This window comes from Pollicipes pollicipes, unplaced genomic scaffold (assembly GCF_011947565.3).
Source record: "Pollicipes pollicipes isolate AB1234 unplaced genomic scaffold, Ppol_2.1 Scaffold_7253;HRSCAF=8739_pilon_pilon_pilon, whole genome shotgun sequence".
In the NCBI taxonomy this organism is placed as follows: Eukaryota; Metazoa; Arthropoda; class Thecostraca; order Pollicipedomorpha; family Pollicipedidae; genus Pollicipes; species Pollicipes pollicipes.
This window is the reverse complement of record NW_023597048.1, coordinates 111,604-138,557: the sequence shown is the minus strand read 5'-3', so window position 1 is coordinate 138,557 and position 26,954 is coordinate 111,604. Positions and strand designations below refer to the sequence as shown.

The window sequence follows — 26,954 nt, the reverse complement described above, 5'->3', positions numbered from 1 at the left end:
GAAAGCAGGGCGCTGGTAGCCAGGCAGACACTGTGAATGGAGGTGGCACCGCAGCGCACCGAGGATCTGGACTGGGTCCTTGATATGCTGCGGTTGTCTGACACACTGCAAGCGGCAGTAAAGGTGAGCAGTTGACTTTGGCATCTGCGTGTTTGTTGAAAATTGGCTCACTGGTACTCTCCAAAGGACGTCACTTACTTAGTATTTTTTTTCTTTGGTACCTGTACGGCCGACGGAGGGAAGGGCTACGCTGGCTGCCGGGTTTCGAGTACTGTCGTGCTGGGGAAATGCTGTGAGGCATCAGCTGACATTGTGACGTCACTGAAAGTGGTTTTGCATCGATCGGGATCGGGGTTCTTTTGGGCCGACAGAAGGCCATAAGGCTTTTGCTAGTGATATGTCACTGGTATCCGGCTGGGTATGTGACGTCACTGGTCGTGATTTTTTAAGGCCCTTGGGTCCACTGAATGCCGTAAGGCGTCAGCTGGCGATGTGTCGTCACTGGTATTCTGTTAAACATCAGGCGCGACCGGCCTCGTTCCATCTTTTCTTTTCGTATCTGTCTGCTGCAATCATTTGCGTGCCACATAAAGGTTTGACCGAATCACCTCAATGTGTGACGTCACTAATCATCACTTCATTCGAGTGCACTTAGACCCCACGGCCACGTTGTGTTATGGTCCGCGAAGTATCACCGGATGGCGTGACGTCACTGGTATTCGAATAAATTCTGGGCGCAACAGGCCGTGCTTCATTTTTACCTTTGTACCCGTCTACTGCAAGCATTGGCGTGCTGGATGAAAGCTGCCGAACCACCTGAGTGTGTGACGTCACTGATCATGAGTTTCACCGGTGCTTTTGGGCCAACTGAAGGCCACAAGGTGTCAGTTAACGACCTCACTGCTATACGACTGATTGTAAGGCGTCAATGGTCGTGGGTCTTCACGGGCCCTTTAGGACCGACGAAATGCCGTAGGGCATCAGCTGGCGATATGACGTCACTGATATTCGGCTGAACATCAGGCAACGGCCACGCTCCATCTATATCTTTCGTACATGTCTACTGCAAGTATTGGCGGATTTTTTTAGGCCAACTGAAGACCATAAAGCATTAGGTAACGATGTGACGTCCCTGGTGTTCGACTGTGCGTGATGTCACTGGTCATGAGATTTTAGTCTTCTTTTGGGTCGACGAAAGGTCATACGGCATTAACTGACGAAGTGACGTCACTGGTATTCGAACAAACTTCAGGCGCGACAAGCCATGTTCCACCTTTACCTTTGGTACCTGTCCATTGCAAGCATTGCCGTGCTGAAGGACGGCTCTGCCGAATTAACTGAGTGTGTAATGTCACCGACCATTAAATTGTATACTCTTTTGAACACACTACAGGCCACAGGACATTAGCTGACGATATGATGTCACTGGCTTTCGACTAGACATCATGCGCAACAGGCCATGCTCTATCTTTACTTTTCGTACCTGCGTACTGCAAGCATTCCAGTGCTACACCAAGGCGGTGCTGAATCATCTCAGTGTGTGACGTCACTGGTCATGAGTTTATACTGGTTCACGTGGCCGCCCAAGACCACAAAGCTTCATATCTCGTGGAGTATCACGGGAAAATATCACATCACTGGTATTCGGCTGAACATCAAGCGCAACAGGTCATGTTCCATCTTTACCTTTGGTACCTGTCTCTTGGAGGTACTGGCGTGCTGAATGAAGGCTCTGTCGAATCTCCTGAGTGTGTAACGTCACTGGTCAAGAGCTTTTTACGGGATCTTTTGTACCCCCTATACGGTATAGTGCATCAGCTAACGATATGACGTCACTGGCTTCGACTTAACATCAGGCGCAACAGGTCGTGTTTCATCTTTGCCTTTCGTACCTGTAAAAGTATTGGCGAGCTGAATGATGGCTCTGTCGAATCACCTGAGTGTGCGTCGTCTTGGGTTTTTACAGGTTATTTTTGGCTGAGTGAAAGCCATAAAGCATCACCTAAAGATATGTCGTCACTGGTAGTCCACTGAGTGTGTGACGTCACTGGCCATGAGTTTTTACGGGCCTTTTTGGACCGACTCTACTCCAATAGGCATCAGATAACAATATGACGTCAATGGTATTCAACTACACATCAGATGTAATAAGCCATGTTTCGTCTGTACCTTTCTCACCTATCTACTGCAAGTATTCGCGCGACACATAGAGGCTCTGCCGAATTACCTGAGCGTGTGGTGTAACTAGTTATGAGTTTATGCGGGTTTACTCGGGCTGACTGAAGGACATAAAGCATCAGCTGACGATGTAACGTCACTGGTATTCGACTTAACTCCAGGCGCGACAGGCCATGTTCCATCTTTACCTTCCGTACTTGTCTATTGCCAGCATTGGCGTGCTGAAGGAGGGCTCTGGAATCTCCTGGGTGTGTAACGTCACCGGTCATGAGTTTTTTCTGGCTCTTTGGAACCCTCAGTAGGGTATAAGACATCAGCTGACGATATGGCGTCACTGGTATTTGACTTAACCTCAGGCGCGACAGGCCATGTTCCATCTTTACCTATCGTACCTGGCTACTGCAAGCATTCACGTGCTATGTAAAGGCTTTGCCGACTCACCTGAGTATGTGATGTCACTGATGATGGGTTAGTAGGTCATTTGGCCACCCTAGGCTACCAGACATGATATCCCGGAACCATCACCGGATAATATGACGTCACCGGCATGATACCAAATATGAGGCGCAACAGGTCATGACCTTTACCTTCCGTACCTGTCTACTGCAGCATTCGCGCGCTATATCAAGGCGATGCCGAATCATCTCAGTGTGTGATGTCACTGGCCATGAGTTTGTACGGATTCTCTTGGGCCGCTCAATGCCGCAAAACATCATATCCCGTGAAACATCACGGGATGATATGACGTCACTGGTATTCGACTTCACATCGAGCGCAACAGGCCATGTTTCATGTTTACCTTTCGTACCCGTCTATTACAAGTATTGGCGTGCTGAATGAAGGCTCTGCCGAGTCTCCTGAGTGTGGGTGAATACTCAGGTGAATCGGCAGAGCCTTCATATAGCACGTGAGTGCTTGCAGTAGCCACGTGCGAAAAGTAAAGATGGAACATGGTCTGCTGCGCCTGAGGTTAAGTCCAATACCAGTGACGACATATCGTCAGCTGATGTCTTTTACCTTATGGGAGGTTCAAGACAGTCCTTAAAAACTCATGACCAGTGATGTTACACACTCAAGAGACTTCACAGAGTCTTCCTTCAGCACGCCAATGCTTACAATAGAGAGGTACTCAAGGTAAAGACGAACATGGCCTGCCGCGCCTGGTGTTTAGTTGAATACCAGTGACGTCACATCGTCAGATGATGCTTGATGTCCCTCAATCAGCCCGAGTAAACCCGTGTAAACTCATGACCAATTGCATCGCACGCTCAGGTGATTGGGCAGAGCCTTTATGTGGCGCGCGAATACTTGCAGTAGGTAAGTGCGAAAGGTAAAGATGAAACATGGCTTATTGCACCTGATGCTCAATTGAATACCAGTGACATTATATCGCTATCTGATGCCTAATGGCCTTAGGTCGGCCCAAAAAGGCCCGTAAAAACTCATGACCAGTGACGCCACACATTCAGTGGATTACCAGTGACGACATACCGTTAGCTGATGCCTTTTGGCTTTTACTCGGCCAAAAAATAGCCTGTAAAAACTCATGACCACACACTCAGGTGAATCGGCAGACCCATCATTTAGCTCACCAATTGTTTAACAGTCGCGAAAGGCAACGATTGAACATGACCTGTTGCGCCTAATGTTAAGTCGAGCACCAGTGACTTCACATCGTCAGCTGATGTATTATGCCATATGGCGGGTTGAAAAAGCCCGTAACGACCCTTAACCAGTGACGTTACACGCTCAGGAGATTCGACAGAGTCTTGATTCAGCGCGCCAATGCCTGTAAAAGACAGGTACGAGAGATAAATATGTTACATGGAACGTTGCGCTGGATGTTGAGTGGAATACCAGTGACGTCATATCATCCGCGATGCTTCACGGGATGTGATGCTTTGTCACATTGGGCGGCCCAAGTGCACCTGTATAAACTCATGACCGGTGACGTCACACTCTCAGATGGTTCAGCATTGCCTTGATATAGCACGCGAATGCTTGCAGTAGACAAGTACGAAATGTAAAGATGGAATATGGCCTGTTACGCATGATGTCTAGTCGAAAACCAGTGACGTCATATGGTCAGCTGATGTGGTATGGCCTATAGTGGGTTCAAAACAGTATATAAAAATTCATGTTCAGTGACGTTACACACTGAGGTAATTCGGCGGAGCCTTCATTCAGCATGCCAATCCTTGCAATGGACAGGTACCAAAGGTACAGGTGGAGCACGGCCTGTCGCACCTGAAGTTTATTCGAACACCAGTGACGTCACATCCTCAGTTAATGCCGTATGATCTTTCGTCCTCAAAAAAGAGGCCGTCCAATCTCATGACCAGTGACATCACATACAGTCGAATGCCAGTGACGTCACATCGTTAGCTTATGCTTTATGGCCTTAAGTTGGCCCCAAAAAATCCATAAAAACTCATGACCAGTGACGTCACATATACACAGGTCATTCGGCAGAGCCTCCCTTCAGCACGCTAATACTTGCAACAGGCAGGTACGAAAGGTATAGATGAAGCATGGCCCGCTGCCTGATGTTCAGCCAAATATCCGTGACGTCATATCGTCAGCTGATGCCTCACGGCATTCGGCCGGTCCAAAAGAGCCCGACAAAAAAACCTGAAAAAAACCATTGACGTCACACAATCAGTCGTAAAGCAGTGATGTCCTTGGCTGATACCATGTGGTCTTCAATGGGTTCAAAAACACCGGTGAAACTCATGACCAGTGACGTCACACACTCAGGCGATTTTGTAGCTTTCATTCAGCACGCCAATGCTTGCAGTAAACAGGTACGAAGGTAAAAATGAAGCGTGGCCTGCTGCGACCAATATTTAGTCGAATATCAGTGACGTCACGCTATCCGATGATACTTCACGGAACATGATACACCGTGACCGTGGGGCCTAAGTGCACTCGTATCAAGCGATAATTAGTGACATCACACATTCGGGCGATTCGGTCAAACTTTTATTCGGCACAAAAATGCTTGCAATAGACAGGTACGAAAGGTAGAGATTGAATGAGGCCTGTTGCGCCTCATGTTTAATCGAATGCCAGTGACGCCATATCGTCAGGTGATGCCCTACGCCATTCATCTGACCCGAAACAGCCCTAAAATATCACGACCAATGACGTCACATACCCAGCCGAATACCAGTGACATATCGCCAGTAAATGCCTGATGGCCTTCAGTCGGCCCAAAAGAACCCCGATCGGTGCAAAACCATCTCCAGTGACGTCACAATGTCAGCTGACGCCTCACAGCATGTCCCCAGTACGACAGTACACGAACCCTGCAGCCAGCGTAGCTCTTCCCTACGCGGGCCGTACAGGTACCAAAGTGAAATAAAGCTTCTTACTTTTCAGGTTTCCCAAAAATTGGGTTTCAATTACACAACTTTCTCAAAAACTGCACTGGGTTTCTGCATCTTTTATTGCATGGTGTCTATGACGTCATTAGGATTTCAAACAATCGGAAAAGGCGCTCAGATGCCAGCCAAAGGGGCCTGCGTGCTGATCAGGGCCCCCATCAGAGTCGATGAGGGTCTGTATGTCGGTCAGACGCCACCAGGCACGCACAGTTTGCCCCTGCGGCATAGGCCTGAAGGCCCATTTCCCAAACAGGCACGAAGCTGGGACCAGCGCTTTACATTACAAGGTTACATTACATCGGTCCCCACAGCACCTAACTTGGGCCCTGTGCTGACAAGAGGCCCAAGTCGCCCAGAGGCAGTGTCCGAGGAGGCACGAAGAGCCCGAAGGGCCCACCGGATTCGACGATCAAGGGCTTGATTGGAGGGATAAAGGGCACAAAGAGCTGGTTGAAGACTTATTCAGGGGCCCCGGCCTGTGGACGGACTCTCAAATAGCAGTCCGAGAGCCCTTTGCGTCAGTCAGGAACACCCTCAGTAGATATGGATCTATATGTCGGTCAGCCGCCACCAGTAACGTGCAGTGCGTTCCGTATCAGTACGGGTCTGAGGGTCCATTTCCCAATCAGTTACAAAGCCGGAGCCAGTGAATTGCACTGTTCGAATCCCCTGTATCTGCCAGGCACCCACAATGACTATCATACAGTGTTGTGCCCGCAAGGGGCCCAGAGCCGAACCCGAAGAACGGCCCGGGGTCGAACGGAACAGACTATTAGAGGCCCGGTTGGAGGGCCCGGGGCCCGGGTCCGAGACTAGCTGTAAACCACATAACGAGTCTCGGCCCGTATGGTCATGACCTGAAATATCAGTCCGAGATCCTCTTACACCACCTTTGAGGAACCCTTAAACAATGCAGGTGTCTTAGTCGGCCAGAGACCGGGAACACCGAACGTTTGGTTCCCTGTCAGTCTGAATCCTTAGAGCCTATTTCCCAAGCAGAAGCAAGACCGGAGGCCACGAGTTGCATTGGTCTGGGTCCTTGAAACAGTGGTTGGGACCATTCTGGCTCTCAGAGGCCCACGGTGCGTAACAGAAGGTCATGTCTCGGCTAGTGGCCCCTAATCGGTCACGGGCTTTGTTTGAGAACGTTGGAAGAGGGGCCGAAAGACCCCTCGGGACTTAAGGTCAAGGACCCGATTAAGCGCGACCCCGGCCCCCACCCGTAGTGCCGTAACCTGAAATGCCAGTCAGAAGACTTTTATAAGGGCCCTCTTATCCGAGTTCTCTATCATTTTTATGTAGGGCTTCGACACAGATCCAAACAGTCGGCGCCACGCCCATCTGAGTCCTTACGACCCATTTCTCAAGCAGGAACAATACGCGGCCAGCAATTGTATGGGGACAAGGGCCCCTAAGTGGCCGGCCTGGGTCGGCCGTGGCAACACCACGAGTCAACTCCGTAAATCTCAACCGTCATAAGCGATTCATCACTTGAAAACACAGCGAGTGTTGGGTATACCAGTGACATCATCAGCATCGCATAATAAAGGATAAAGAAGCATTCGCTTCGCTCTAACGTTATCATCACCTGGCACGTGTATATACCGACCACACTCCCTTGGAAAGACGCGCAGCACATCAATTAACGGTACTGGCGGTGCGGAAACACGGCTTTGGGACCGACGCTGCTTTTTCTGATATATGCAATATATAAAAGGATCTAGGGTATAAACGGCATGATTTTCCAAAACAATATCCCTCAAACGACCTACCACCCACTTTTCCAGAAAATCGTATGATTGGAACCTATTGTGCTTTATACTTGAAATGTAAGTGACGTCTCCCTGGATAGTACCCCGGCGTCCATTCCCCAGATCGTGTTTCCACACCGACTGTGCTGTAGACAAATGCGGTGCGTCTGTTTAAGGAAGTGTGACTCGTGCATGCACACACCAGCTGGTGATGACGTCATGTCCAAGTTAAATGTTTTTTATCCTTTATTGCATGATGTTTCTACGAGCGGAAAGTGAATGTTTGAAAACGAATCGTGCCAGCGGCGTAGTTTCAAAGATTGAGTGGGGGGTAGAATTTTGAAAATTTGTAAAACCTAACCCGCAGAATTGGCCTTCAAAGTCTTTCCAGATTTTGCCCACTTTCCTCTCAAAGTTGTGAGGGCTGGACCCCAAGTTGACGGGCTGCATAGGCAACTATGGAAGTCTGGAATTCACGAAGGCATGCCAGCGAATGATGAAATGACGGGCGACACAACCCGAATGGAAAATGAAATCTGTCAAAAGCTGTGGTTGACGTCACCGACGTGCAAAATGCCCGCCAAATGTAAAAAAGTTTTACGGGGTGGTATCACGCGCAACATGGCTGCAGTTACGCGCTGAGGGAAAGGCCAGGATCGAACCGGGTCGAAACAGAACGAAAGGGGCTCGACAATATAAGAATGGATCTAACTGCGGCTACAGAGCACAGGCATGATTGGTACTGGAGCAACTGTGCGACAACCATGCAACCAGACCAGATCGGACCGTGTGTGTGTGTTGGAGAGGGGGGGGGATGTTCTCGGGTGGATTGCTCGCGCTGCGCTGCTGCCCGGCTGCGGCTGGATGTTTGTGCGCTGCCGGCTGCCGCTGTCACGTCTTCCCACAAGAGTGAATCTATACTGAGGAGCCCATTGGTCAGCACACAAGCCAGATGATGTTAGCGCTCCACTCGGCATGTTACGACTCCGGTACACCCGACATCAACACACACTCACGTAAGCTATAGAGCTAGTATGAAGTGGGTGACCGGAGTAATAACGCGACAAGTCCGGTCAGGCACCATGAACGGCGGTCTCCCCGTGCATGGCTGTGCACCCTTAACTACCGTACTCCGCCTCCACCGTTTAGCTCATCATGATATTTAAACGCGACAGGAACGGAACCAGATGCACTGAGCAAAATTAGACGTCGTGAATCCCATGGTGCACCCAAATTGGCAGGGACTCCACGCAACTCGCCCATTACATTGGCGAGAGGCCGCTGGATAGCAAACCCGGGAGCCCCCTCGTCCTTAACTAACACACACAGACTTAACGCATTCGGCGTCCGATCATGTTCACTCCAAGCAAGCATATCCACTGGCGCCCACGTCACCCCGCCCAGTCTTGGCTGGGACGTGGGGGTGACGGCTCCCTATTCAGACAATGCTCCCTTGCGTCTCGTCCACGGGTGAGTGGCCCGCCACCCTTTCGGGCCACGCCCACCGCTCGCAGTATCCCACTGCCGCGCACACGCCCTTGACAGCGCGTCGTCCAGCATGGAGACGCCGCCTTCGGGAGGGGACGGGCTGTGTCCTGGTCTCTCTCGAGGCGTTGCACACCAACGGATAGGTCCAGTTGCCGCCATGAAATATGCATCCCTGATGGTTCGAACGGGTCCCTGGTCATGCCATGACATACGCCTCTTTGTGCCGTCACGACTGTGTTCAAATGAGAGATAGCGAAACGAATCGATCGCCTCCTAGTTCAAAAAGGGCGAAACCGCGTCTTCGGGTCGCGTTACCCAGCAAACATTTATCCGCGTTAGAGTAGGACCGCGATCGTCTAGCTCCTCCTGCCCTGTGACCATGGTAGAGTAATTCGCGAATTGCGGCGGAGCCTGAACTAACGTTTGGCTCTATTGCTATCACTGGCCTTGATAATTGTCTATGGCTCACAACCATTGAACAATTTAAGCCAAACATATGGCCTCATGATCGCTTCAGTCATAAAAAGGCAAATCGCGGCATTCATGTATTCAGTCATTTACACATACACTACAGACATGACACATCATGATATATTCGTCCTTAAGTATGGGATCATAGGGCTGCCTCGCCTCTCGCTCCCAAATGCAGTGTGCAGTACGGTAGGGCCGTGAGCCAGTGCCCCCCTTTCGCCACTTACATGGGAGGGAGCCAGTTGCCGTGGTCCGCGCCCGCTCAGTGAGGAGGGGTCAAGGGACGCCTTCAGAGCGTACAGCCGTCTATGGTCCAGTTGGGATGAGGGACGAAAGGTCTGTGGGCTCACATCGTGTGTGCTGTCGCTGACATCCTGTTGCCAGTGGCGCCAGAGGTCGTCGCTAGGTGATCAGCATCGGGATCATCCTGTTCGAGATGTCCGGCCGCCGACTTTTGATGCACAGCATTATCTCTTTCTACCCTAAGGACTCCACGCAGACTTCTCCCTCGAGACTCCGCTCTCGAGCCCTTTGCACCATGCTCTATTTTATTCTTGATTTATCCGGACTGGTCGGCCTGCCTTCGTTTTTCCGCGTAGTCCAATAGTTTGATCGTGTGGCCCCCTCCACTGTTGTGTGCTGCCGGGCCGGCCCACCCTTCTTCCAGGTCTCGGCCCTCAACGCAGCCTGGGCCAGACCTGGGGCATCGCGTCGCCGGCGTCGGTGCAAGATTCACCCGTTCTCTTCCTGCCTCGCCTCGGGCTGGCCCTGCGCGCCCCCGTCTGGCCCAGTTCTCACGTGGCGTGGCGCTCCTGATCCAACTGTGGTGACGGCGGCGCCAGCGCGGCGGGGTTTTGGGGGAGAACAGTAAATGTCATCAATATATCTCAGGAAAACATCGCCGTGTGCAGGTTTTTCGCCGGTGATCGGACGTCCCGCGTTCATTACAGGAAGTGTTCCACATTTGTATGAGGTTTTGAACAGAATTAGTAATCTTAAAGATCATTCGGTGCAATTCACAGCCTGTCCGTCCTAAGACCTGAGCTATGTTTTTCTGGACTTCGCGCCCACGAAGATGTGCAGACTATTTCAGGGAGATTATTTTAAGGCACCCAAGCATCCGTGCCGCTTTAATAACGTCATTCAAATCTTTCTATTCCATTGGTCATGCGGCGATCAAAGTTAAAAATATATAATTGTCCAGTCGTTCAAAGGACGCTCGTGAGCACGATTCCCAAATATAACGGCCGTCAAATGAGTCTCAATCTTTTCTTTGATGACGTAATCAATGACTAGTTGAGGAGCATATCACTTAACAGGGAAATCGTCTGCTGTGTGTCTACTGCAGTCTTTTTCGCATAAAAGTATATATTTACACACACACGCACACACACACACACACACACACACACACACACACACACACACACACACACACACACACACACACACACACACACACACACACACACACACACACACACACACACACACACACACACACACACACACACACACACACACACACACACACACACACACACACACACACACACACACACACACACACACACACACACACGCACGCACGCACGCATTTACATATGTACATATACATATATATATATATATATATATATATATATATATATATATATATATATATATATATATTAAGACTTGCTTGAGGCGCCGCAGTTTATTGAGCAGTTGAGTCCAGTCAGGGCAGAGCCCAAAGGCTCTTTGGAGGTAGTAGCGCACTACACTGATCTCGTACCGGTCGAGGCATCGTCCAGCATATATGAAGCTGGTGGTGTCATGGTGAATGACACTGTTGGAGCAAAAATATTTACTAGAACTCATTTTGAGATCGGAAACTATGATTCGGTTTGAGGAAACTGATGAAAAGCCAACACATCCAAATACTTTGGTCCCAGGATAAATCTTCTTTGTTTGAGGCAAAACAATCTTGGTTCCTTGTAAGGCGTTTCAAAAGACTCAGGAATTTTTCTGTTGAAAGGCAAGGAATAAAACGATGTTAAGCAATTCATCACACATTAAGACATTTCAAGGGAAGAATATCCGACAGACTGTGCATGGCCAAGAGGGGCCACAACGACACCATTTCCAGTTCCATATCCAGCAATGAATATCTGAATGATAGCTGACTTTGGTTACCTGCGTCCAGTACAGAGGCTTAGAGATTATCTGCAATGATGCTATTTTAATGCTGGATTTATGTTCAAAATGACTTTATTACCGGTAAACACATAATGTCATATGCCGACTTCCATTGGAATCGTCAGGCCACATGGCAAGTAACAGAAGGTAAGCAAAGCATGTGATGACAGATAAGTGCGCATAAATGACCTCAGTTCTGTGTCTCGCTTCTGGAAAGCTGACGCTGAAATGTGACCAGCAAAGACAAGATCGTCTGTCAGCAGACTCACGCCACGTAAATGCCTTCAGGCGCATTTGAGCTTCTTTACCAACCGACGACCAGCGTTTTGTGCTGATTTAGTCCTTGGATGAGTTTGAGACCCTGCTGGGATCGTCGGGATGGATTGGTGATCGGTGTTTTTCTGCGGCGTTCTTCCTGGATAAATACAGCATCAGAGTGCGCATATCACGGGGAATCATTGCATCAAACCGTTAGACAATTTGCAAATAGCGTTTGGTCTATAGAAAAATGAACTGCTAGTGGTAGCCGTGCGGGCTTTTTAAGCCCGCGGCTTGCGGGCCTGCGAGCTCCAAAGTGGCTGCACTTATTGGAATGTTCAATGGCCTAGAATGGAATGGAAAGGCTTCAACAGAATGAGACCGGACTGTGTCGGGGAAAATATAATTTGGGGGCATTTCACATGGGCGGTCCAAGTATTGCTGCCGAGATACTCTGATTTCGCCTAACGTGCCCTTACCTGAAATTGGATGAGGGTCCCTTCCCGTACTGGAGGCCCCAATGAACATAGGGCCCTTCCACTGTCTCATGATCGGCTCTCATCACAGGCTCTCATACCGCCTTTCATTGTCAGAGGGCCTCGGCCACCAACAAAGTAGTCCCTCGGTATTCGTGGTGCCGTCCCTCTCCCTTTTCAGTAAATGCTTCCCTGACCGTCTCCGGACCCCTTACGGACACAGGATCCCCTGCTTGGCAATGTAGACCCCTGACTGACACAAGGGCTCCAACCAATGCAAATCACGGGCCCCTGCCTCGTCCCTGCGTGGGAAATTGACCCCAGGGCCCGGACCGATGCGGAGCAGACTGCGCGGTGTAGTTTGCCTCTGGCCGAAATGGGGAGCCTGCATTATCCCGGTGGTCTCCTATCGCTGTAAGAGGCCCTCTGACTGACATTTGGGGTCACGACCCTACGGTCACGTGTCCTTAACGCGAACTATAGCTGGTCCTTCGGGCCCCTCGGGATTACAATTGTGCTTTTAATCCTCAGTTCCGAGGGCCCTTCAGACCCCCCTTTGCCACCACCTCCTTGGGCTCCCTGGAATACGGCCCTAAGTCGACTCGGGGGTACTAGCCGACGCATGGTTCCCAGTTGGTCGCTGTGAGCCATGACCGACAAGCGGCCCAGCGTTGTTTCGGAAGCCGCAACCAATGCAGACCGCGAGCCCCGGTATTGTTCCGGATTCGGAAAATTGGGCCCACAGGGTTCAACCGAGCTCGGAGACTATCGTGTGGTGTTGGTGGTCTCTAGTGGCGATAGAGGTCCGCAATATTCCATGGGTTCTCAATCAGTGCAACAGGCCCTCTGAGTGACATCTGAGGTCACGGTCCCACGGATCGAATCTTAAGTGCGACCCATATTAAGCCCCATGATCCCGTCGAGCCCTTCAGCCTTCCAACCGGCCCTGGGTCGTCGGTCCCAAAATGTCCATCGGTCCCCTGTTCGGGCTCCCTCGAACACTGTCCCTGGCCAACACAGGACTCCTCTGAGGCACTGCGGTACCCCAGCCGACACAGGAGATCGTTCATTGGCTCTGAGGCATCAAACAATGTAGATCACGGGCCCCAGGCGTGTCCCTGCTTGGGAAATGGGCCCTCAGGCCAAGACCGACACGGTGAGAACTATTCCGTTTGCCGATGTCTGACCGGCATGGAGACCCTCATGGACTCGGGAGATCTCAATCAGCTCAAAGGCTCCAGAAATTGGCATTTTAGTATAGTGTCAGCCTCACTTATCCTATGCAGCCACAGTTTGATCCGTTCTAAAAGTATTCAGCCCCTGGCGTTCTATTTCGACACGGTCCGATCTGACCTTCCCTTCAGCTTGGAAATAAGCTCACGTGAGTGAGTCGCACCTCTCTAAACGTTTGATTTTAGCATTTGGCGTGTATGTTGCTTGTCTGTGATGTCAACCAAAGCTTTTGACAGATATGTATGCACAGGTTGTGTTGTCCGTGAAGAGCTATTAGTTGGCATGACTCCGTGAATCTCAACCTTCACCAACAAGTATCACTTTTGAAAACGCAACAACTTGGGAATTATGGTGCATATCCAATTAATCGGTGTTCGTTTGTTTGAAATCCCAGTGATGTTATCAACGTTGCGCAATAAAGGATAAAGAAGCACAGTTTGCTTGGAACTGACGTCATCGTCAGCTGACCCCTGGATACGCGACCCATGTATTTTGCTTACGCGTGACGTCAATCAAAATTTTTGGACAGATGTCATGTATGCACAGGTTGTGTTGCCCGTGACTAACCATTCGCTAGCGTGGATCCGTAAATCTTAACCTCCCTAAACGTGTATCACTTTTGAAAACGCAGCAACTTGGAGAGCATGGTACATTTCCAATCAATAAATTTTTGATCGTTAAGTTTTCCAGTGACATTATCAACATCGCGCGATAAAGGATAAGGAAACACGGTTTGGTTGAATTTACGTCGTCATCAACTGGCACGTGTATATACGACCCACACTTCCTTGAGAAGATGTGCAACACCTTTATCTCAACAGTGCTGGCGGTGCAACAACATGTCTTCGGGACCGCCGCCAATATTTCTGATAAAGGAAAGCATATGAGTGGATTTATCATAAAAAACAGTAACTTTTCCGAAAAACGCCCTTCAAATAACGATTGTCCAGCTTTGAAGGGAATCGTTTGATCAGAGCCGTTTGATTTTGATACCTGAAAAACAAGTGACGTTTTCTTGGAGAATGCCGGTTCACCGACTGTCCCGATGACGGTGGAAGCGGTTCTACTGCGGCGGCATCGCAGGGCATCAAGGATCTTGACTGGGTCCATCACATGCAACGGCCGCCTGACACACTGCTGACACAGCAGTGACGTGTTGAGGTAGTCAGGTACAGGTGATACGGTATGATTGGTCCGGCATGGACTACACCAGTTTTACGAAAGTCAGCCAGATGATATTGTTTTGGCATAGGAAGAAGCACGTCACGGCAGGCTTGGAGGATAAGCTACCATCCCCCACCAATGGTTATCCTATTTTGAATGCGGACATTCGGGTGCTCTTCATGGGCATTTCTTTCCCTCTTTTAGCCCTGATTTTCAAATACTGTATCATTTGACAAAACCACATCTGGGATAGTGATTTTCTGGCAATTGATCATCCATAGAGACAATTATTAGGCCTCTGGAAAGCCAGCCAGGTGCGACCATTATAAACAGTTCAGAGGCGTGCCGACACTTTTGGGATAACACGTAAGGGCGCAAGTACATGTGTAACCATGAGTGCGTGTCCGTCCCGGTGGCTCAGTTGGTTAGACCACCTGCCTTCCGATCCACCCACCCGTGGCGGGGTGGGTTCGAGTCGCTTTAGGACGCTCGGTATTTGACCTGCGGCCGGTAGCTGCGGTTGCGGTCAGTTCACGTCAGAGGGCAGGACGGACCGTGCCGAGCATTGCGGCACGTTAAGCTTTCGCCACTAAATTCTGCCGTTGCTTGGAGTTGCGCGATCGGATGGTGGGAGTCAGGGCTCACACAACAAGCACTGCTTAGCGTGAGTGCTGATCCCAGAAATCCATCCATTTAAAGGGCTGTGATCCCATTTATAAAAACCTGACTTGTGTGCATTTAGGCGTTCCTCTTTCGTTCTGCACGGAGATGGCGATTGTGATGAGAAGTGATCTGCTTGCTTTCCTAATTTTTATTGACCGGCTTTGTCTTGTGATGTTTTTCCAGATCCGGTTTCTCGTACAACTTCAAAAGCTCAAGCTAAATCAATGGCCTTGTGTTATCTTCACTGATACTGCAGCTGATGATAGAAATCCCATCACTCTCTTCATACAGGTAAATTACCGATCGAAATGAGCCCTTTCCATTTCCAGGAGTGACAGCTTGGTAGACTGCCCAAGCTGTTGACAACATATATCTATCTTTAGTTATTTATTTGGCTGATTTCCAACATAATCGTGCTTTACCAGCGTCCTTTGTTTAACCAAGTCAGTAAGACCCATCACTTTTTTTCTTGCACATCTCAGTAGGTCAAAGGCTCCTCGCACAAAACATGTTTAGATTCGTTGCTAAGGTGCAGGTCTGACCCTATCGCCTCTCAGTTTATGCTATCAGCGCTATGCAGAAGTTTCCCAGAATATGTGTACATTCAACAAATGCTGACAGTCTTCTCAAATGATATGGTGTTAAGTTCGTCCGTCGGAAATCCGTATCTTGCGGGCGTTTTGTCCTTTTCAGTTTTTGCAATGTATGATCATCGTACGTTTTTCAGTGTAATGTTTTGTCGTGTCTAAATGCAATGCTTTGGAACAAAAGAGAGAGAGAGGGAGAGAGAGAGAGAGAGAGAGAGAGAGAGAGAGAGAGAGAGAGAGGAGGAGAGAGAGAGAGAGAGAGAGAGAGAGAGAGAGAGAGAGAGAGAGAGAGAAGAGAGGAGAGAGGAGAGAGAGAGAGAGAGAGAGAGAGAGAGAGAGAGAGAGAGAGAGAGAGAGAGAGAGAGAGGAGAGAGGAGAGAGAGATGAGAGAGAGGAGAGAAGAGAGAGAGGGAGAGAGAGAGGATAGCAAAAGGCAGAAATAGTTGATGTTAAGAACGGCAGTCACTATGTAAAACGTCAACGTTTTGATACGTTGTGCATTATCATCAGGACAAAATGCTACACGAGTACAATGCAATAAAAGTACATCAGACGTTGCATTGAAACTGGTATCGCTAGACGCCGCAATGGCCATAGCTAACACGACTGAACGCATCTTGGCTCACAAACAAGATGGAGTTAAAAATGCAAAATCACGCGATGAAAGATGACTTCTTTTAAAAAGTTTACCTTATAATTTCCAGAGGATGTGCAGATCCCATGTTATGCGATGGCACCTTACTTTGGTGAATATGAGGTGATTTTTTCGTGTGTTGCTTCTCATTGACGAACATGACCACGCCTACACGAAGACCTATGCAAGACAGCTTATTGCAAACCACGCAGGCAATTGTGCAGAGAATTATGGTTCAAGGACTGACAAAGCTTCTTAGAATTCTTAATGCAGATGGTTCTTTAAAACTTTACGAATAGGCCAGGATATGGACAACATCTCTTGCACAATAAACAGTGAGAGCATGGGAATGTTGGCAACCGGCACCTGCATTAACACTGCAGGGCAACCACTCAGTAGGCTTATTGATGAAAATCCCCAAATAGGCGTGAAAGATATTCGAAAGAGATTTCGTGAGTGATGCTGTGAGCTGCATGATCCTTATTGCGTTGAAATGATGCATTAAGTCAGACAGCACTCTGCAGAACTCATGCAGTTTTTTAGATGCAGACTATTCCGACTTAAACATTCAATGTGTTTGATGATATGTCCAACCACCAGGTTGAGCGTTTTCTGGTGGGGATGCTGCGAAAAGGAACGACGGTTAGGTAGCCTACGGTACTAACTGTAAACATTTTCACAGGATTCATGAAGCCGTGGACTCCTCCTATGCGGGAAAACCAATAAACTTCACCTTTAAAATGTGAAGGGATCTATAGTTCCCCCGAAAAATAGACATTCGCATGGACCGCAGCGCACCCGCTTTCGAAAAAGTCGTCTGAGAAATTACCGGAGCTTCTAGAGCTACATGAGAAGACGCCAATTTTTGCAGCAAATGCCTTGCCGTATGGAGATGAAAGGAACCGGGTCTAGGCCTGCCAACAAGTGTCCTATTCGCAGAACAATCGTAGAACTTACGCGGAATAATCAAGTGCAACCAATTGGCGTTTCTGATACCCAACAACTCCTGAACTCACGACATGTCGAACTTTGCGTATCATCTGCCAAAACACCTCCTCAACGCAAGTACCGCAATGTGGCATTCACCTCTCAGCGGGCACGTGTTGGGACCAAAGCAGCAGAATTATTGTATATAGGCGAACTCAACAAAAAGGAGGATGCCGAATGAATTTGAAACGTGCCAGAATTTCCCGCGCAATAAGCTACTGAAATGATTTTGGGAGGCATATCCCTGCCATCGATAAAGCAGTGATGTAGAAGTACTCCTCGAGCCATCAGTGTCATCATGCCATTGTAGGAGGCCATCGCGTTTTGCGCATCTGTTTATGATGCATCGCTCCGCCGATGTAGCGCCCAGTTAACACAGGCGACTTTTCTCGAGACGGCAGTGGCCGTTGGCGCGCCGACAACCACCCGGCGTGCCGCCGCGATTGCTTACATCACACGCTTGACTGCTACGTCACACGCCAGCCGCCCGCAGCGGGTTGCCATGGGAACGACTTGCTGCGGCGCTGCATGGCTGGATAAAAGAGATCACGGGGAGGCGACTGCGGCCGGCGCTAGGGTGGTGATGTGGAGGCGAATGCGGATGTTGTTCCAAATATGTTGGACATTGGTTCGAGAGAAATGAAAGGGTTACTTTGCCAGACTCGGGTTACGAAATCATCCCGCTCTAAACGCATATATCAGTCCGTCCCTCCGTGATATCATCCAAAAACAAAATCAGGTCTTCAGGAAACGTTTCGTTGGCTGACCTTGGCCTGAGTCAGTGGCGTACCCAAGGGGAGCTACTGGGGCCATGCCCGCTGGAGGTGGCTTAAGCTATTTGAGGGCGGAGAGCTCGGAATTTTTGTGGCAGTTTAAGACGCCCACAGGATGTTTCGAGGGGTTTGCTAGACATAAAGGAGGCTCTCGAGGCTTATAAAATAAAAGTGCCCGCTGGGGGTGGCTTAAGCCATTTGAGGGCGGAAAGCTTGGCATTTTTGTGGCAGTTTAAGACGCCCACAGGATGTTCCGAAGGGTTTGCTAGATATAAAAGAGGCCCTTGAGGCAGTAAAGTAGGCACCCAATGCTGAAAGGCACCCCGATTAAACACGACTGAAGGAGCAACGAAGAAGGGGCCGTGCTGCTGAACGGCCCCCAGTGGCCCGATTTGACCACCTCCCTCCGGGGCAAAGTCCGTGCTATGCGACCGGCCTGAATCAAAACTGATTTTACCTTTCAATGGCTCTCATATATTTTTCATTGTTAACGAGTCTGCACGTGATTGCCGCGAGGTGTGGGGGTAGACCAAGGGCGGGACGTGTGCACTTGAGAAACCGGCGTTGTGGTCGTCCGAACCGGACGAGATGGGAACAGCAGCACCGCTCCAAATAACGCTACCATACTCTATCAATGTGAACGTGTAGTCTTGTGAGAGGCTTAGAATTGAGAATAATTCACAGAAAACATCTTACTAAGACGGTCCGATATGTTCACCGGAAATAGGTCTCATTTATCGTTTATGGGAGGTGGTCCGAGGCGGTTCTATGGAAAATGGCGTGGCCTGATACACTAGAGAAGACTAGAGAAGAGTACACATGATGCCTTTTCTGTTCTGTGGAGAGGCTAGGAAAGATGTGTCATGCGCAATGTCAGGAATTCTCCAAACCTAAAATTAAAACCATGACCTCCACTGATATGTCGATAACGGAGAAGACAACAGGATGATGACTGGACGTGTCACCGGATTGGTCACCTTGATAAAGAGCGCGACCAGCGCTGTGATATGAGCATGAAGTCAATACAAGTGAAGAGAAGCCCTGGAGCACGCCAAAAAATGTGTATGGCATGTGGTATGTACGCTGCATTTCTTGACGCCCTGTTGCGGTAGAACCAGGAGGAAGGTTCATCATCAAACTGCACTTGCAAAACAGGCAATGGCCGACGTCACACTGCATGCTGCATTACAATTTGGTACACATCGATGACAACGAAGAAAGCAGTCCTTATACCACAAATATGGAGAGCGATGCATGCACTTTTTTTATTCTCAGTCCTGAGAACGCAGCCGTGTTAAAATATCGCTTCTTTTCCGTGTGGGCGGATACCTGAAACACCGAGTGGGGCTGGCGGTTGTGCAACACGTTCCCCATTCGAAATTTATAGCGTGCATTAATATTTACGCGGCTAAATGTTAATAGCTAGAGATCCATACAAACATGCAAAATAGAAAGATCTCTTTTTTTTAAAGGAGAACGCGGCGCACGTCGTCACGCGCCATCTGTGGAGTATTAGCCATATTAACTGTATTGACTGTATTGGCCATATTAACTGTACTGGTCATATGAACGCTCAGGGACCACGGCGCGACAGGAATTCGAGACCGGGCTTCCCATTTGTGAGTATGGCGCACCAACCACTCGGCCTACGGGTAGAAATCAAGGCTCCATCGCGACGTTTCGTTGCAGACGTGATAATCGCCTCATATTGAAATACATTCTTTCCCTAAATACAGGATTTCAAGCTGTTTTTCCATTTTTGGTCGCTTATTGCACACACCTCTTGGCCATGTGGTGCTCGGGAATCATTGCATAACACACATGCTGGAAAATGTGAAACAGATGGAATTTATTCATGTCATAGTGTGATGAGTGTGTCCAATGAGATTTCTCCCGTCGTAGCAGCTACTTTTGAGTAATTCAGATGAATTTTGAGCACATTGTTTTTACCGACCAAATCTAAAAATTGTTAAACTGTGGAGCGCTCCGGTTAAAACCAGCTCCTTCAAACATAAACGGTTAGGCATGTTACAGTGCCATTTTGGTCTCGATCCAGATGTGGTCTCGTGAAAAACCTGCGAAAATTTTCAGGCTGCCGGAACACATGAAGAAACTGGTATGACAGAGATATTTTACGTACCTACAGGACGCTACGTGATACAACAAGAACCTGCAACTAATAGTGACATCTTCAGATACCTAGCGTGCCAGGGACATTTTTCCTTGCAGAGAAGTTCCCCGTATTTCCTTGGTCCAGTCTTTTTTGCACTTACCTATTTTTTTTTGGGGGGGGGGAGCTCAGCCCTGCCCCGAAAGTATATAAAGTGACGCCAATGTGCCGTAGTCTTGAAATAACTTCGCAGCAGATCTCCAACAAGAAAGAGACGAACGATCTGCTGGGAGCCGGTGCGGTGTCAGTTCCCGTCAGCACATTACTCTAGCCGGGTTTCCTGATTATTTTGCTGTGATCGCCTTGGGATTTCGACCAGATGCCGCATAGACAGCGGGACAATACTGGTACATTAAATTGCATAATCCGGTACTTTTATACAGTTTGGAAAATTGGTATTGTACAGCCTGGTACAATTCGAACGCCTAATCCCATGCTCGATGTTCTATGTACGGAACACTCGGTGATGTAGAAAATCACTGACCAGAACGTTGCTGTTCCAGGCGAATGCAGCTATATCCAACTGGCAAGAAAAGGGAACAAAAATGAGAAAATGATACCGGTAGCATACAACTTCTGGCCCCTTAAAATCGTGACGACAATCGTGGGTGTAGGAACAGGGGGGGGGGGGGAGCAAGGGGGCCATGACCCCTCCACTTCTTGTGATGCCCTCAATGTCTGAAGAACCCAGATAAAAAATTATGACAAAACTTCTGTATTTAATCGGTTTAGAAGGAGGTCACTAAACTGTCAAATCAAGAGCGCCTCTGATTTATTTCATGCGGTCGTTCAACGCCTGATGTCTGCAGTTTATTGACTTAAAAATGCAAACAGAATTGATCTCACGGTAGCTTCTAGTTCCGTGCTGGTTGCAAGTTTTAAAAAAATACATGAAAGAAAACCAGATCCCTTGTTAACAAGTAAGCCATATCCGTTTTTTCGGTCACCATGAGGGGAGCTTTTGTCAACCCCGTGTTTCCCCTTGGCAAGGCTCTGGCTATGCCCCTGCCTGCACACAAAAGGAGATCAGGTCGGCTACGTTGAATGGGGGGCGATCAAATGTCCGTTGGAGCAATTCATGCCCAACACAGGCAGCTTTCCGTAGTTTTTTTTTTCTGCGGCGGTGTGGTGTAAAGGAAGATCATTCGGACAAGATGCTATTGCAGGTGTCTAACACACGTTTTACACACCAATTAGTAGTATGGCTGATCCTGAAATATGCAACAAAGTAGCCATATGATCAGTTCGCAGTCAGTCATGCGGGAGGCAGCCGGGCCAGGGTAGTGGCCGCCGACGGCGGACGGGAGCAGGGCCCATATAAGGAATATATGACAGAAGGGCCTTCATTCTGTGGCTTGCTTTTTAAAGGAGAATCTCTAGTTTTATGTCTTTTATCACATCGTTTTGAAAATTTCAAGCTTCTGAATTTGTTTCCGCCTTAAATGCTGCGACAAGGTCCTATCTTTTAAAAAGCAGCCAGCCAAATGTTGGCACATAAAAATCTGTCGTACTGTGAGGTATCGACTCACTTTCAAAACTCTCACCATCCTATGTCCAGGCTATATTTTGGCATCTACCATGTGGAGGCAGATGCCTCCGCAATGACCCAAAATGCCTACCCGCTCGTGGGATTTCACCTCCCCAGTAAAGACAATGTTGAAATGGACGAATAATCCTGGGAAGCTTGATAGTGCTATTTGCCGAATGACATAAATGAGTCGAATAAACAAGATTGTGCGCCAGTGAGAAACAGTGCTAGATATATATCTAGCGCAGCAGCCATTCCATTTGAATACAGAGCGACAACAACCTCCACCTCTACCCCTCCTCCTCCCCGGTCATCGTGCTTGCTTTCCAGAAAAAGGTCCTGAAGCCCTGAGCTTGGCTCCCCCCACTTTCTGAAACGTTCTCACGTCTATGACGACAATAGCTAAGCATAACTGAGATCTACCCATTCACAAAGCTACCAGTCCATCATGAACGATGTATTTCGGTGTTTATCAATTTTCGCACAGTGAAGCAGGAAGTTGCGGATTATTTTTTGATATTTCAGGAACGTGAACGTGTACCCACGTTAGGTGGCAAGAAAGCAGAAGCCTCGCATAATGAAAAACTGACCGTCGCCAAGTTAACGAATCTATCCTAACAACTTGAGTCACATGACTAACTGGAGCATCCGTCCACACATTTTCAGGACCGCGGCGCAAGCAAAAGCATCCTCCAGCTATTCACCACCGAAGACAATTTGACGCGACTGGAGGCTTTCCTGAGGTCTCCAGAGGTCTCACAACGCCTCTGGAAACGGTCCTTAGACCTGCCCGGTCTGCCGCAGTACATGCTGCCCACATTGCTTTCTGTAGCTAGCGACATGAGGTTTACAGCCGACACGCCGGTGGAGCGCTGTGTCTTCGCAACGGACGAGGCGCCCGCCGCTCCCAAGGCGTGAGTTCTCCCAAACAGTGATCGCCGTTGTTCTCTCCGTTCTCAAAGGCCCACGCAAATGTGTGTATGCGTGTGCGCGTGTGCGTGCACGTGTGTGTGTGTGTGTGTGTGTGTGTGTGTGTGTGTGTGTGTGTGTGTGTGTGTGTGTGTGTGTGTGTGTGTGTGTGAGCGTGCGTGCGTGCGTGGGTGCGTGGGTGCGTGGGCGCGTGTGTGCGTGGGTGCGCGTGTGCGTGTGTGCGTGCGTGCGTGCGTGGGTGCGTGCGCGAGTGTTGTGTGTGAGCCCGGGAACTGTACGGCAATCGTGTGTAGCTCTGGCATTATGTTCTCACTTCTCCAAATGATCTGATGCTCGGCAGAAGCCATGAACGATGTAAAATTTCAGCCCGTGACGTTAAACGTGAGCAGCACAGCGTGCCCGAGGGAGCTCGCCCACCCACGGAATATTGCTCCCTTGGTCTTCAGCCTGACGAAGTTCATCGTCCAGCCACTGAAAGTTTTGCTCTGTTCACATACACTTTTTTCTCCAGTGCGTCGAATGGCCATCAAAAGCAGATGACGCCATGCAAAAAGTATGGGGGGTAATGCATACCCAAGGATGTCCAAATTGATATCCAAGCGGGTTTGCTCGTCGTGCAATGCGAGTCTTATATGAAGTCCAACAGTCCGCTTAAAACAACGTGAGGATTTGGGCATGCACAAAAGCCGCAATCAAAATCAAATTATCCCAGTGCCTTACATTTGTAGGCACATTTAACCCGTGTCCGGTAAGGGAAGGATAAGTTGGCTTCTCTTACGTTTTATTTTTTCAAGCACAGATCAAAAACGAATGATCGCGGCAGCAAAAACTTTGAGTACCTGTTTATCTATCAATGTGACATCGTGTGAGTAGAGTTTAGTCTTGATTGACTCATTTCAGTGAGCTAAGTCAAGTCAAACAGGTCAACCTACCCAAATCATTTTTTCATGATTTGACGAGACCTTCACAACGGTATCTTTGCTTTTCTCACACGGCGTCTTGGAGTTGGAGATTTTAAGGGAAAGTCAACTTCCCTTCCCCTGGCCGGGTACGGTTGTCTCAGACCCCTGACCGGACGCGGGTTAATGCCTATTTATATGACCTTGTATAGCTTCACTTGTGAGTGAAACAATGCATCATGTGTTTTTTGTACTGTATTGGTTACCGTTCAGTTAAATAAGAGTAGATTACATTATTCTACCGATTACATCCCCAAGTGATCTCATTTTTTATAGGAGATATGAATCCAAATATTCAAGCTCTACTCGACGCTGAGTCTCGAATGGCGCTACTTTGTCCTCCCATGACTCATGATATTCTAAATCATGACGAGGGCTCTCGAGCCCCCAACCGCACCCCCACCCCCGCCGGCCAAGCAAGATTTTGGCTCACCGTTGGGACGCGTGTTAAGCGTGACCTCTCAGCCTGACAGAACGATGACCAGCCGCTGAACGTCGCCCATATGTTGACTGGTGCGGCCGGGGGGCTGTCTGGCCACCGACAGTGACTCAAGCTGTCCTCAGCCTGGTGGGGGCGACGGTTATCTGCAGAACGTCAAGCATGTGCTTACCAGGATGCTGGCGGCAGTGATCCAGTCACTGGCTGTTACCCAGGCGTTCCTCGACCTGACGGGCCTGGTGATACGTCCGCTGAAAGCTTAACATGTGTTTTCCAGGCTGCCGACAGGATTGATTCAGCCGATGACCCATGCGTTACCCAGTCTGACAGCATTGATCCAGCCGATGACCCATGCGTTACCCAGCCTGACGGGCGTGGCTGCCTGTCCGCTGGAGGCTAGGCATGTGATGTCAGGTCGCTGGCAGCTTTTATCCAGCCGATCATCTTCACCTATGTGCTCCTCAGCCTGCCGGGAGTAGTGATCCAGCCGCTGCACGAGACGCACCTGGCTAAAGTGTTGCAGCATTGGGAGCCGGCGGCCGGCATGGTCGACCCGGCCAGCTTCTTCGCCGGCTCGCTGGCCGCCGGCCTGACGGCGGGCGTGTTCGCGCTTCCGGAGACCGGAGCCGCGCCGCCGCCGCCCAGCTGCCTGCGCGCCTGGGCGTTGCTCAATGCGAGCGGCTCGATCGGCGTACTGCACACGGAGGAGGCGTGGCGTAGACGCGGCTACGGCACGGCCGTCATGGCGACGCTCAGCCGAGCCTGCGTCGAGCTCGGTCTGCACCCTTGCGCCGCCACCACCAAGGACAACGCGGCCAGCATGGGCACCCTGCGGAGGGTCGGCTACAGGGAGGCGTTCACCGGAGTGTGGCTCTTGCTCAGCCCGGCCGGTGACGCGGCGGACCGCGCGCGCTAAAACGAGAACGCGCGCGCCGCTCAGCAGCACAGCAGTCCACCTGGGTGTGCGCCCCGCGTCCCGGTGCTGTCCAGGATGGCCAGCAAAGGTGAAGATCCAGATGTTGTACTTAGATTCCGCCTTGCTGGCCGTTTAAGCCTTAGCCTTAATCACGTACTGTCCTGGGTCCTACTCAGTATTGTGTGGCCCGTCCTGTATACGCATGAATGTGTAGTCCAGGCAATTCGCTGTGAGATCGACCCGACGTGACCAGATTTGAACGCCCTCATTCCGGAATTTTGATCAAAATTCCCCTGCGTAATTGTCTGCAGGGCTGAAGCCAAATTCGATTATTTTTCTCAATTCGCTCAGGTCAAGGGTAAAAAATTGTACCCTGAAGTAAGCTTGAGGTCGTGCGTGACATGTGTTGTGTTCGGTGGGTTTGGTGGGTTTGGCTTTGCTATTAAAAGAGTAATCCCGCCAAAGTATATATTTCTAACTCCACATAAAACGGTAAATACCAGTCCAGAGCTTTTGTGACCTTAGGTCACGGTTAAAAGGGATGTCTCTCAGACCTTCAGTTAAAGGTTACACAATGACCTTCAATGGCTCCGAAAACAAATTTTACATATTCAAGACTCATAGGGTCCTTTTATCGAAGAACGCAAGAAACGCGTGTTTTTATCTCCTTGGACCTCAAATGGAGCATGGCAATAGGCGGTGTTTGAGCTAAAATTGGCCAATTTCATAATTTGTGCCCTTTAGTCTGCTTCAGTGACAAACTAAATCGACAGTAAGAGCAAGAATGCATTAGATGGAACAGATGGTGCAATGTCCAATGAAGAGACGGGCCATTCATCCCATGAAAAATTTGCGCTAACCTTCTGTAGCGTGGGTGTATGTGCAACGTTTAAATCCTCGCCATATCCACGACATCTTGCCAAAAATAATGCGCACACTGTTTCTGGACGTTCTAAATTCATTCCTTGAAAAACGTATGGAGCCAAACAGACAAATAGCAAATCAAACTAAGAAACAAAAAATCAGAGCTGCATTCATGACACGCAAGCTCCAATGCCACAAAACGTGCAAAGTCCTACGTACACGTGCAAAAAAAAAATATTAAGACAAATGAATTCGCTCTTGCCCGTCCCCTGTATTGTTCTTACCTCCTTGCTACACTGAATGACGCTCTTTGTCCTCTGACGTGCGACACACCTGTCGGTGCAGTCGTCCAAAGGGGTGAACTTATAGTACCTTTTAGTGCCTTGGGTGGCCTCAGCTTCATCTCGCCTCTCCTTACGCGCATCTGGCCGCACTGGCGCATCTGGCTGGCATCTGGCGCAACTGGCTGGTCAAATATTTGGCGTGGTCCTCCCCCTGGCGACAGGGCAGCTGCAGGGCTTTGGTGGTCTCAGCTTCATCTCACCTCTCCTTACGCGCGTCAGTTGCTCAAACGCCCGGACGTCCGTCTAGTTGCTCAGACGCCCAGACGTCCGTCTAGTTGCTCAGACGCCCAGACGTCCGTCTAGTCAGGCAGGCGTGTCCCGTTGCCTGCTTCGCCGTGCTCTCTTTGCCATCGCGGGAGTCTTTACCACGTGAGGTGGTCAAGAAGTTTTTCCACCCGCGGCGGCGCAGTCTTCGTGGCGCCGCCGGCGATGACGTAGTCTTCTTGATGATGACATAGGTTGATAAAATTGCACTTTTCCATGCGTTGACATGATAATCCGTCTGTAAAGAACTGGATGTACGTAGACCAGGGTGTTCTGAGATGATGTGGGATGAAATTTTCTATATTATGTA

General features: G+C 49.4%; 1 protein-coding gene across 2 annotated transcripts; it reads left to right on the top strand.

Moving 5' to 3' along the window:
• Positions 1 to 26,954, top strand: LOC119110920 (uncharacterized). 2 transcript variants are annotated; one of them, XM_037234796.1, is made up of 4 exons: positions 1 to 123; positions 15,433 to 15,540; positions 22,595 to 22,842; positions 24,722 to 26,954. In XM_037234796.1, the coding sequence occupies exons 1-4, from the start codon at positions 37 to 39 to the stop codon at positions 25,170 to 25,172; spliced, it is 894 nt and encodes a 297-aa protein (XP_037090691.1). In that variant the 5' UTR covers positions 1 to 36; the 3' UTR covers positions 25,173 to 26,954. The 2 variants fall into 2 exon arrangements, with proteins under 2 accessions (XP_037090691.1, XP_037090692.1); XM_037234797.1 differs by lacking the exon at positions 15,433 to 15,540.